This window comes from Talpa occidentalis, unplaced genomic scaffold (assembly GCF_014898055.3).
Source record: "Talpa occidentalis isolate TD23 unplaced genomic scaffold, MPIMG_talOcc4v2.1 talOcc4.17, whole genome shotgun sequence".
In the NCBI taxonomy this organism is placed as follows: Eukaryota; Metazoa; Chordata; class Mammalia; order Eulipotyphla; family Talpidae; genus Talpa; species Talpa occidentalis.
Window position 1 is genome coordinate 48,312,474 of NW_023601754.1, and position 12,153 is coordinate 48,324,626.

The following is a 12,153-nucleotide window of genomic DNA, read 5'->3' on the forward strand; positions in this document are numbered from 1 at the left end:
AGTCTGCTCTGTGCTCACGGGGGCGGGAGTGGGAGGGTACAGGGGTGCAGGAGGGACACGGGCAGGAGGGGACCCGCTCCTGGAGCCAGACCTGGGCAGGCGCCTCCGGGGCTATTGAAGAGTGCAACTGGTGAGGGCACCCGGTACCTGGCTTGGGCTCTTCAGGCCCAGGGGGCTGCGGGTCCATGCAGGCCACTCTCCTGACCTCAGCGTGGAGGATCTGGGGCTCCTGCTGCTCAGCCTCCTCAGCAGGGCCCTGGCCTGATGACCAGGGCCATGGAGCATCTGGGGACCTCCCTGCTGGTGAGACAGAGCTGGGGGCCCCACAGAGCTCTGGTCCCGGCAGAAAGCCTGTCTGAGAGCCAGTGGGGAGGAGACGGTCCCCTACCTGGTGGGTGAGGGACGCAGCAGGAGACCTTCATGGGTCCCCACTATAGAGAGACTTTCCTCCCTACATGTAGGGACAGCAGCACTTTAGGAAAATAAAGCTGCGGGCTGCAGACGTTTTCAGGCTGAAGAGTGTCCTGTCCCATCTCTGCCGCTGTCCATGTGATAACCCCGTCACTCTGGGCACCAGTCCCGCCTCGGCAGGTCTGTGTCTGCTCCTTCCCCTTCACGCACACTCTGGCCTCATGACTGGCCGTCCTGGGACCCAGCCCTGCAGCTCAGGTGCCAACAGCTGCTGCCTGAGGTTTGTGACCAGGACCCGCGCCTCCCTGTGCTCTCTTGGGAGGCTGCGCATCCAGTCCTGCTGCTCGGGCGCGCAGCTCCTGGAGGGGCCCGAGGCTCTGCTGTGCTCCTGCCGTCCTGCCGCTCTGCACCTGCCAGGCTCACAGAGAGCCCAGGACACCCCGTAGCCCGTGCTGGGGGCTCCCTGGTCTCCGTAGCTTTAGCAAAGTGTAAAACTGACTCAGATATTGAGCCATCCTGGTGGCGCAGCGGTTGAGTGCTGAGTTGCGAAACTGCTCGTAGCCTCTGTAGCGTCGGTTGGACACCGGTGGCCGGCGAGGGTCCCACATGGGGCTCAGACCTCTCCTCTCGCCCACTGTTCCCCTCAGCCGTGTGTTTTGTCAGTCTGCCTGTTCTGCTTCTCGCTCTGGCTCTGGTGAATTCTCTCACCCTCCACAGCTTCTGACTGTACCCAGTGCTTGTATAATAAATAGATAAATAAATCTTTAAAAAAAATGAGTAAGATATTAGATCAAAAATATGTGAAAATTTGTCACTAGCAAAGTTAAATCAAGTGCCATGAGTCTCACCAGTAGTGACAAAATACACAGTCAAATCTAGCTGTGATTTACCTGGAGACCGGCTGAGGGGCCCCTGTGAGTGTGGGTCCAGTGTCCTGTGTTGTCCCCGCCCAGCCAGGTGCAGCTCTCCTCTCGGCCCGAACCGAGGAATGAGTCTGGAGAACCAGGATCCCCTGTGTGCCTGTGCGCCCTCCTCTTCACGGGGTCTGGAGAGGGCCGCCTCAGGAGTCGTGAGGAAGGAAGTTACCTTGCCTGGGGCACGTCAGAGCCGTGAGTCCTGGTTGTCCGTTCAGCCACTGAAAGTCTCGAAAGGATGAGCGCCTTTACGTGAACATGTCAGAGCGGGAGCTGTGCTGGGAGGGGAGGTCAGGGCTGCACCTGCCATGATCCAGGAGCCTGAGCCTCGGGTTCCTGGACAGGGTCCTCCTGCTCAGAAGGCCCACGTCAGCCTGGGAACTGGCAGGATGGACGCCAGGCATTTGGCCGTACAAATGATTTTCTTCTTCCAAATTGTACTTGGGGTTCTGGGGAACCTCTCTCTCCTTTCCCATCACCTCTTTGTCTCTCTCACTGGCTGTCGGCCGAGGGCCACCGATTTCATTGTCAAGAACCTGATTGTGGCCAATTGCCTGGTCCTCATGTCGGGTGGAATCTGCTATCCAGTGACATTCTCTGGGGAGATCCCCATCCCCAACGATTTTGGATGCAGATGTTGCCATTATGCGCGACAGGTGGGCAGTGGCATGTCCATCAGCACCACCTGCCTCCTGAGTGTGGTCCAGGCCGTCACCATCAGCCCCTGGCGCTGCAGGGGGGCAGGGCTGAGAGGGAAACCTCCCAAGTGCGTCCTGCCCTGCATTGCCCTGTGCTGGGTCCTGAGCCTGCTGGTAAATTCCATCATTGCCATGTTCATGTCTAGCAAGTCCAGTGACAAAAATGACACAAGCAGGAAAAGGTATGGACAGTGTTCCGCTGTTCGTCACGACCCAGCCAGAGAGTTCTTATACGGGGCTTTACTCTCCTTCCCCGAGGTTGTGTTTTTTGTGACCATGCTCGGGTCCAGCGGCTCCATGGTCTACACCCTGTCCCGGCACAGGCAGCGGGTCCGTCACCTTCACGGGTTCGCCTCCTCCACGTCCTCCCCCGAGTCTAGGGCCACTCACACCATCTTGATCCTGGTGAGCACCTTCATCTGCTTTAACATCATTTCCTCCGTGTTGAAGATTGTTGTGTCTCTTATGTATAATCCCGACTGGTTCCTTTTTAACATCAATACAGTAGTCACGCTGTCTTTCCCGACTCTCTGTCCTTTTCTGCTATTGAGCCAGGAATACAAGGTGTCCCTGCTGTGCTCTGCCCGGATGAGGAATAGTAAATGCCACAAACCCTTGAGAGACATGTAAACCGCGTGTGAGTGCACAGTCATTTATTCATTCGATAATTCACTCAACATCCCCAGTGCTAACTGCAGTCGTGAGTGACTTATGGTTTATGGACAGGCAGAGCAGCCTCTTCACAGCAAGTGTTTTGGGATCAGTCACCGTAACGAGGTCTGTACAGGGGTCCCTAATACTCCTGTGGGGAACATAGCCTTGCTCCAGATGGTTAGCAGTGTGTGGGAGACAGCACGCGGTTGGTACACTCTCTGGCATAGCGGTAGGCCTCAACTGTGTCACTTTAATTCTCACAGTAAATTCTGAGATGTTCCTAAGGGAAAATTAGGAATGTTTCATTCCTAATGGAATGGAGCTGAGGACACAAGAATATGGCACAGTGGGTGCAGGGCAGCCCTGGAGCTGGAGTCAGCTGTCCTGAGGCGAGACCCTGGCACTGAGTCAGGCTTTGGGAGCAGTTTTCAGTTTTGCATATTCCACCCTCAGGGAGGCGGAGCCCTTATTTGAGAAGGGCATGTGAAGGTGATTCCGTGCCTGAGCATCCTCTGGGACACCTGCAGACGGATGGGCTGGGTCCAGCAGGCACAGACGCACAGCTTAACTGGTTTTGAGCCACCAGAGGGTGAGGGTGATGGTGAGGATTCAAGGAGACAAGCTTTGCGTGGCCTGGGGTGTGCAGGAGCCAAATCTCTCCCACGGATGTGAGCGGGTTTGCAGGACACAGACTGGAGGTGCCCAGTCGCTCAGGGTGGAGGCACAGGAAACTCGGCACCTGGGGAGATGCACTTGGAAGGAAAGAGTTGGATCCCCTGTGTGTTCAGGGGCCAAGGGCGTGTGTCCTCAGTCTCAGGAGGGACATGTGCAGAGCTTGCTCTGAATGTACAGCGTGGAGCTCACGCAAATTATGAAGCATTCAACAGTGTGCGACTCAACGCACTTATTGTGACAGACTTGTCTGTACATATCTGAGCTCACGTGACACACTTTCTCAGACCACAAAGCACAAAGAGGAGAAGCTCATGGACGCTCACATCTTACAACTGCATTTTGTTTCTATGTGTGCCCATGCAGATCTGCAGATGTGTGTCAGCGATCACATGTGTGGCCTGGGTGCTTGTAGTGTATGCACCTGTATCCGTGTCCACCTACAGCAATCATGTCCTTTATCGACGCATTAGAACTTCCTAATTTGAGAGAAATGACCAATCCTATTATCTAGAATAGTGACATTTCTTAAAATGTGTTCTATCTGGTGTGTATATTGCTATACAATCGATTGTTTAAAAAAATACATGCTTTTCCTATTATCAATTTATTGTTTAACCATAGCTCTTAAAAATAATCCAAAGTATATAGTAACATTTATTTGAACTTAAAAGTTGAAATTCACCTTTAACTGTAATATGGTATTTTCATTATCATATTAGATTTCTGCATTGTAATCACCTCATCTTCTTTGAAAGTTTTACACAAAGTATTGTTTGATTGTTTTTTAAAGATTTATATAAGCATACAAGAGCTGGGGTACAGGCCAGAGATGTGGGGGTTGAGAAGATTCACCAGAGACAGAGTGAGGAACGGAACAGGCAGACTGACTGAAACACACTACTGAGGGGAGCAGCGGGCGAGGCAGCTTATGTGGGTTGCTCCCTGAGTAGCCGGGGATCAAACTCTTGGTGCAGAGTTTGTGGATCGCCTCACAGTGCGGTGCTTAACCCCTTGCACCACCAGGGAGGCCCAGTATTGTTTGAATTTAACCTAGAAATTTTATTGTGTTTCTAAGAGCTCACCACAGCGACATTTAGTCACTGAATCCACCTTTGCCACATCAGGACGTGGAAGTATGAGTCTATTTTCCTCATCCCATCTTTCTAAGCCCTCTGGTATGGATTTTACATACTTAACGCCCCGCCCCTGTGAGGCAGAGTAAGTCCCCATGAGCTCACCCTGTCCTCAGTCCCTGGATACCACATACAGGGTCTTGTCTGACCCTGGCCTCAGGCTCGCCCCACAACCACCCCTCAGGCCACCCTGCTCTGCCACCTGCCCCAAGTCACCACCCCGCGGGGCCCTTTTTGTGGAGGAGGTGGTGTGAGCACCTTCCTCTTTGGTCTGTTTGATGCTGTCTGTGCATTTTCTGCTGCCCTGATGTTGGTCCTTCCCTGACGTTGCTGTCTAGGACCCTGTTGTGTGACCAGCAAACACCTGAACATACCTGGTTACTTTGCCCAGGGAGCACCCCACATCCCCCAACCCCAGTTCCTCCAGGTCCTAGGGGCTGAGGGAGAAGCTTTATTTCTTGTAAAGAAATTCTGATTCAATAAATCTGCGCCTCCTGAGCGAGTGTCCTCACCACAGTTGGAGCCCTAGACCCTGCCACGTCTGGCTGTGTCCTTAGGGTCAAGTCCTGCCCACAGCACATTGGAGGTGAGTTTGACACTTGTGTGTGCATTTCAGACTTAACTGCTTCTCAGAAGCCCATGGTATCTTCTTCCAGCCAGCAGGAGGACTGTTCATGGAGACGCGATTTTCTTCTGCTGTGGGGAAGCTTTGAGGGGGATGTGGCCTCAGTTGCTTCATTTTGCTTTTGTTTCCCTTGCTGGGATCAGTCCCCAAACACATCTCCGAGCCTGATCGCAACGGCATCGATCTATGTTTTCTTCCCTGGAGTTTACGGTCTCAGGTCCTCCACCCAATGTTTATTCCATTTTGTGTTCATGTTCACGGTGGTGGGAGCGTGTGCGCCAGCTCCACTCTGCTGTGCGAGGTTGTCCAGTTTCCCCAACTCTGTCTGTGGGAAACTGTCTCCCTGTCTTGTAAGCTATCGGTTTCTGTGCCGTAAATGTCCTCCACGTGAGTGTGCTCTCTTTCCAGACAGTCACAGAGAAGACGTTTGTCCCTGAGCTGAAACTAAAATCAATAGGCAGTAAACGTCGGTTCCTATAGCGATTTCTATATCGCAAGTTCACTGCAGCGATTGCAAGAGCCAAGAGGTGACAGAGCCCACAGCTGATGAACTGACCAAGAAGCCGTCAGGCCAAGGCCGAGAGCGCCATGTGGTTCCTGGGTGGGAAAAAGAGGGGTGAGTTCTGGGGGAACAGACCGGCAGACGCCGGGGCTACCTAGACACTACCTGGGAACATAGACAAGGGGGGATCCCACTCATGTGACACCCTTAGCGTCCGGATGCTAATTTTGCAGTCGCTGAGGGGAAGGGAGACCCTGGGCTGTGATGGCGGTGTAGACCCCGGGCCTTGTTGCATTGGGTTGGGGCCCGGACACTTGCTTTGGCCACAGCCCCCAGGGCTCGTGGCTGTGAGCAGTGAAGGGAGCTCCAGTGGCCGCGACGGGATCGTGCTGGGGAGGAGAGCTCTGCAGTGGAATCCATGGGCTCCCTCCGCTCGTCATCTTGTCGCCTGTCTATCCTGCTTCTGCCATTTATTTATTTATTAAGATTTATTTATTTATGAATACAAGAGCTGGGGTATAGGCCAGAGATGCGGGGGTGAGAGGATCCACCAGAGACCGAGCGTGGAACAGAACAGGCACTGACTGCAATACACTGCTGAGGGGAGCAGCGGGTGAGTCAGGAGAGGGCTGCCTCGCCATGTGGGTTTCTCCCTGGCCGACCAGGGATTGAACTCGTGCTGCAGAGGCTGTGGATCACTTCATAGTGCGGTGCATAACCCCTTGTGCCACCAGGGAGGCCCTAAGTGAGTCTCAATTGTGTTCTCTTTGGATACCTGTAAAGTATCACCCCCATGTAGCCCCAGGCCTCTCCCCCACTTTCGACCCCAGACACCACCGTGCTGCTCCCTCCATGATCTGTCCCTCATGTTCCCCCTCGCTCCTGAGCCTCCTGGTCTGTGTGCCTCACCACCTGCACAGGTCACTAGGACTCCCTGCCTGGGCACCAGCCCCCAAGTCCCCAGAGCGCCCTCTCCGCCGCATGCTGCGCCCTCTCTGCCATCCGGCCTCCTGCCAACCACTCGGCCACCGCCAGCCCTCCTGCATCTGTGTCCATGCAGAGCCCACCGTCTGCCTCCTCCCTGACCTGCTCTCCACCCAGTTCAGCAGCCCCAAGTCCACGGGCCCTTACTCGGGCCTAGACTCCCTCGAGAACCCACTGAAACTTGGGCCTGCCACCCTGCCACCTTGACTCCTGGGGGTGAACCTCTCAGTGAGCAGAGCCCCTCCGGGCTGCCCCTCCTCTGCAGACTCCAGGCTGTCCTGTTTATTCTGGGGCTCCTCCCAGGAGCTCTGATGCCCCCAGCGCCCAGGGAATCAGTCTCCCCAACGCCCCAATCTCTGGACAGCCGCTGAGGACCCTGAAGTTGTTCTAGGCAATTAGCAGCAGAAACAATTTTCACAACTCTTCTGAGCTCCCAGGCCTGTCACTGCCCGGGCAGCTCCAGGGGACCCGATAATTGCGGTTCTGACGTTGGGAGGGGTGGATCCAGCGGCACACACTATATTCTGGGGTGCACTGGGCCCAGCACTAGGACACAGGATGATCCTTTCCTGAGCACAGCGCCCGGGCGGCAAGTGGCCGGTGAGTCTGCTCTGTGCTCACAGGGGCGGATGTGGGAGGAGGAGAGGGGTGCAGGAGGGACACGGGCAGGAGAGGACCCGCTCCTGGAGCACAGCCGGAGCAGATATCTCCCAGGCTAGTGAAGACAGCGGGGTGCAGGCTCCCACCCTGAGGGCGCCTGGTGTCTGGCTCAGGCTCCACAGGCCCAGGGGGCTGCGGGTCCAGGCAGCCCAGGAGCACCCTGACTCCCCTGACCTCAGCGTGGAGGATCTGGGGCTCCTGCTGCTCAGCCTCCTCAGGAGGAGCCCTAGCCTGATACCCAGGGCCATGGGGCGTCTAGGGGCCTCCCTGCTGGTGAGACAGGGCCAGGGGCTTCATGGGGCTCTGGTCCTGGCAGAAAGCCCGTCTGAGAGCCGGTGGGGAGGAGACAGTCTCCGACACGGAGGGTGAGGGACACCGCGGGCAGCGTTTATGGGTCCCCACTGTGCAGAGACTTTCCTCCCTACATGTAGGGACAGCAGCACTTTAGGAAAATAAAGCTGCGGGCTGCAGACGTTTTCAGGCTGAAGAGTGTCCTGTCCCATCTCTGCCGCTGTCCATGTGATAACCCCGTCACTCTGGGCACCAGTCCCGCCTCGGCAGGTCTGTGTCTGCTCCTTCCCCTTCACACACGCTCTGGTCTCATGACCGGCCGTCCTGGGCCCCAGCCCTGCAGCTCAGGTGCCAACAGCTCCTGGCTGAGGTTGTGACCAGGACCCGCGCCTCCCTGTACTCTCTTCTGAGGCTGCCTTTCCGGCCCTGGTGTCGTGTGCGCAGCTCCTGGTTGGGGGGCCCGAGGCTCTGCTGTGCTCCTGCCGTCCTGCCACTCTGCACCTGCCAGGCTCACAGAGAGCCCAGGACACCCCGTAGCCCGTGCTGGGGGCTCCCTGGTCTCCGTAGCTTTAGCAAAGTGTAAAACTGACTTAGATATTGGGCCTCCCCTGGTGGTGCAGCGGTTGAGCACCTAGTTGCAAGCTGCCCTCAGCCTCTGCAGCATCGGTTCGATCCCCGGCTGTCGTCGAGGGTCCCACATGGCACACAGACCTCTCCTGCCGCCCGCTGCTCCCCTCAGCAGTGTATTTTTGTCAGTCTGCCTGTTCTGCTCCCCGCTCTGCTCTGGTGAATTCTCTCACCCTCCCCCGCTTCTGACTATACCCAGTGCTTGTATAATAAATAGATAAATAAATCTTTTAAAAAAATAAAATTGACTAAGATATTAGATCAAACTATGTGGAAATTTGTCACTACCAAAGTTAAATAAAGTGCATGGGTCTCACCACTACTGGTGACAAAATAATCAGTCAAATCTAGTTGTGATTTACCTGGAGACCCGGCTGAGGGGCCCCTGTGAGTGTGGGTCCCGTGTCCTGTGTTGTCCCCTGCCCAGCCAGGTGCAGCTCTCCTCTCGGCCCGAACCGAGGAATGAGTCTGGAGAACCAGGATCCCCTGTGTGCCTGTGCGCCCTCCTCTTCACGGGGTCTGGAGAGGGCCGCCTCAGGAGTCGTGAGGAAGGAAGTTACCTTGCCTGGGGCCCTTCAGAGCCGTGAGTCCTGGTTGTCCGTTCAGCCACTGAAAGTCTCGAAAGCCTTGACGTGAACATGTCAGAGCGGGAGCTGTGCTGGGAGGGGAGTCAGGGCTGCACCTGCCATGATCCAGGAGCCTGAGCCTCGGGTTCCTGGACAGGGTCCTCCTGCTCAGAAGGCCCACGTCAGCCTGGGAACTGGCAGGATGGACGCCAGGCATTTGGCCGTACAAATGATTTTCTTCTTCCAAATTGTGCTCGGGCTTCTGGGGAACCTCTCTCTCCTTTCCCATCACCTCTTTGTCTCTCTCACTGGCTGTCGGCCGAGGGCCACCGATTTCATTGTCAAGAACGTGATTGTGGCCAATTTCCTGGTTCTCATGTCGAGTGGATTCTGCTATCCACTGACATTCTCTGGGGAGATCCCCATCCTCAACGATTTTGGGTGCAGATTTTGCTATTATGCGCGACAGGTGGGCAGGAGCATGTCCATCAGCACCACCTGCCTCCTGAGTGTGGTCCAGGCTGTCACCATCAGCCCCTGGCGCTGCAGGGAGGCAGGGCTGAGAGGGAAACCTCCCAAGTGCGTCCTGCCCTGCATTGCCCTGTGCTGGGGCCTGAACCTGCTGGTAAATTTCATCTATCCCGTGTTCATGTATAGCAGTTTCAGTGACAAAAATGACACAAGCAGGAAAAGGTATGGACAGTGTTCCGCTGTTCGTCACGACCCAGCCAGTGACATCTTATATGGGTCTTTGCTCTCCTTCCCTGAGGTTGTGTTTTTTGTGACCATGGTTGGGGCCAGCGGCTCCATGGTCTACACCCTGTCCCGGCACAGGCAGCGGGTCCGGCACCTTCCCGGGTTCGCCTCCTCCACGTCCTCCCCCGAGTCTAGGGCCACTCACACCATCCTGCTCCTGGTGAGCACCTTCATCTGCTTGAACATCATTTCCTCCATGCTGAAGATGGTTGTGTCTGTTATGTATAATCCCGACTGGTTCCTTGTGAACATGAATACAGTAATCATCCTGTCTTTCCCGACTCTCTGTCCTTTTCTGCTCTTGAGCCAGGAATACAAGGTGTCCCTGCTGTGCTCTGCGCGGATGAGGAATAGTAAATGCCACAAACCCTTGAGAAACATGTAAACTGCGTATGAGTGCACAGTCATTTATTCATTCGATAATTCGCTCAACATCCCCGTCCTAACTGCAGTCGTGAGTGACTTAAGGTTTATGGACAGGCGGAGCAGCCTCTTCACAGCAAGTGTTTTTGGATCAGTCACCGTAACGAGGTTTGTACGGGGGTCCCTAATACTCCTGTGCGGAGCATAGCCTTGCGCCAGATGGTTAGCAGTGTGTGGGAGACAGCACGTGGTCCGGACACTCTCTGGCATAGCAGAGAGGCCTCAACTGTATCACTTTAATTCTCACAGTAAATTCTGAGATGTTCCTAAGGGAAAATTAGGAATGTTCCATCCTAATGGAATGGAGCTGAGGATACAGGGAAATGGCACGGTGGGTGCAGGGCAGCCCTGGAGCTGGAGTCAGCTGTCCTGAGGGGAGACCCTGGCAGCGAGTCCGGCTTCAGGAGCAGTTTTCAGTCTTGCACATTCCACCCTCAGGGAGGCGGAGCCCTTATTTGAGAAGGGCGTGTGAAGGCGATTCCGTGCCGGAGCATCCTCTGGGAGACCTGCGGCCGGATGGGCTGGGTCCAGCAGGCACAGACGCACAGCTTCACTGGTTTTGGCAACCAGAGGGTGAGGGTGATGGTGAGGATTCAAGGAGACATGCTTTGCGTGGCCTGGGATGTGCAGGAGCAAAATCTCTCTCACGGTGAAGAGGATGTGAGGGGGCTTGCAAGACACAGACTGGAGGTGCCCAGTCGCTCAGGGTGGAGGCGCAGGAAACTCGGCACCTGGGGAGACGCACTTGGAAGGAAAGAGCTGGATCCCCTGTGTGTTCACGGTGCCAAGGGCGTGTGTCCTCAGTCTCAGGAGGGGCATGTATAGAGCTTGCTCTGAATGTACAGCGTGGAGCTCACGCAAATTATGAAGCTTTCAACAGTGTGCGACTCAAAGCACTTATTGTGACAGACTTGTCTGTACATATCTGAGCTCACGTGACACACTTTCTCAGACCACAAAGCACAAAGAGGAGAAGCTCATGGATGCTCACATCATACAACTGCATTTTGTTTCCATGTGTGCCCATGCAGATCTGCAGATGTGTGTCAGCGATCACATGTGTGGCCTGCATGCTTGTAGTGTAGGCACCTGTATCCGTGTCCACCTACAGCAATCATGTCCTTTATCGATGCATTAGAACTTCCTAATTTGAGAGAAATGACCAATCCTATTATCTAGAATAGTGACATTTCTTAAAGTGTGTTTTATCTGGTGTGTATATTGCTATATCATCGATTGTTAAAATAAATACATGATTTTCCTATTATCAATTTATTGTTTAACCATAGCTCTTAAAAAAAAAATCGAAAGTGTATGTGGTAACATTTATTTGAACTTAAAAGTTGCAATTCACCTTTAAGTGTAATACAATATTTTTTAATTATATTAGATGTACAATTTTAGAATTTCTTTTCATATTTTGTCTATGCTAGCTTCTTTTCCTTTGGTGTTAAATGTGATCCTATATTAGAAATGCACTTGATATTTCTGCATTATAATCACCGCATCTTCTTTGAAAGTTGTGCGCAAAGTATTGTTTGATTTTTTCCTAAAGATTTATTTATTCATACAAGAACTGGCAGACTGACTGAAACATACTGCTCATGGGAGCTGCGGGTGAGACAACCATGGGGGTTGCATCCTGGTTGATCTGGGTTCGAACTCGTGCTGCAGAGTTTGTGGATCGCCTCACAGTGCGGCGCTTAACCCCTTCCACCACCAGGGAGGCCCAGTATTGTTTGATTTTAACCTAGAAATTTCATTCTGTTTCTAAGAGCTCACCACAGCGACATTTAGTCGCTGCATCCACCTTTGCCACATCAGGACGTGGAAATATGAGTCTGTTTTCCTCATCCCATCTTTCTAAGCCCTCTGGTATGGTTTTTACATACTTAACGCCCCACCCCGGTGAGGCAGAGTAAGTCCCCATGAGCTCACCCTGTCCTCAGTCCCTGGATACCACAAACAGGGTCTTGTCCGCCCCAGACTCGGGTTCCCCCCACAACCACCCCTCAGAACACCGTGCTCTGCCACCTGCCCCTAGGTCACAACCCGGCGGGGCCCTTTCTGTGGAGGAGGTGGAGCAAGCCCCTTCCTGTTTGGGTCTGTTTGATGCTGTCTGTGCGTTTCATGCTGCCCTGATGTTGGTCCTTCCCTGGTACTGCTGTCCAGGAACCTGTTGTGTGACCAGAAAACACCTGATCATACCTGGATACTTTGCCCAGGGAGCGCCG

At 54.2% G+C, this 12,153-nt stretch overlaps 3 protein-coding genes across 6 annotated transcripts in view; all 3 read left to right on the forward strand.

The window, feature by feature from the left end:
- LOC119249634 (zinc finger protein 350-like) overlaps positions 1 to 12,153 on the forward strand; it is a 99,042-nt gene that overhangs the window by 61,737 nt on the left and 25,152 nt on the right. The gene's annotated exons all lie outside the window — the stretch shown is intronic.
- On the forward strand, positions 1,634 to 2,903 carry LOC119248704 (vomeronasal type-1 receptor 4-like). Its single transcript, XM_037515578.1, has one exon. The coding sequence runs from the start codon at positions 1,634 to 1,636 to the stop codon at positions 2,651 to 2,653; it is 1,020 nt and encodes a 339-aa protein (XP_037371475.1). The 3' UTR covers positions 2,654 to 2,903.
- Positions 8,862 to 9,881, forward strand: LOC119248705 (vomeronasal type-1 receptor 4-like). The gene has a single exon (XM_037515579.1). It carries the CDS (start codon positions 8,862 to 8,864, stop codon positions 9,879 to 9,881), a length of 1,020 nt encoding a protein of 339 aa, XP_037371476.1.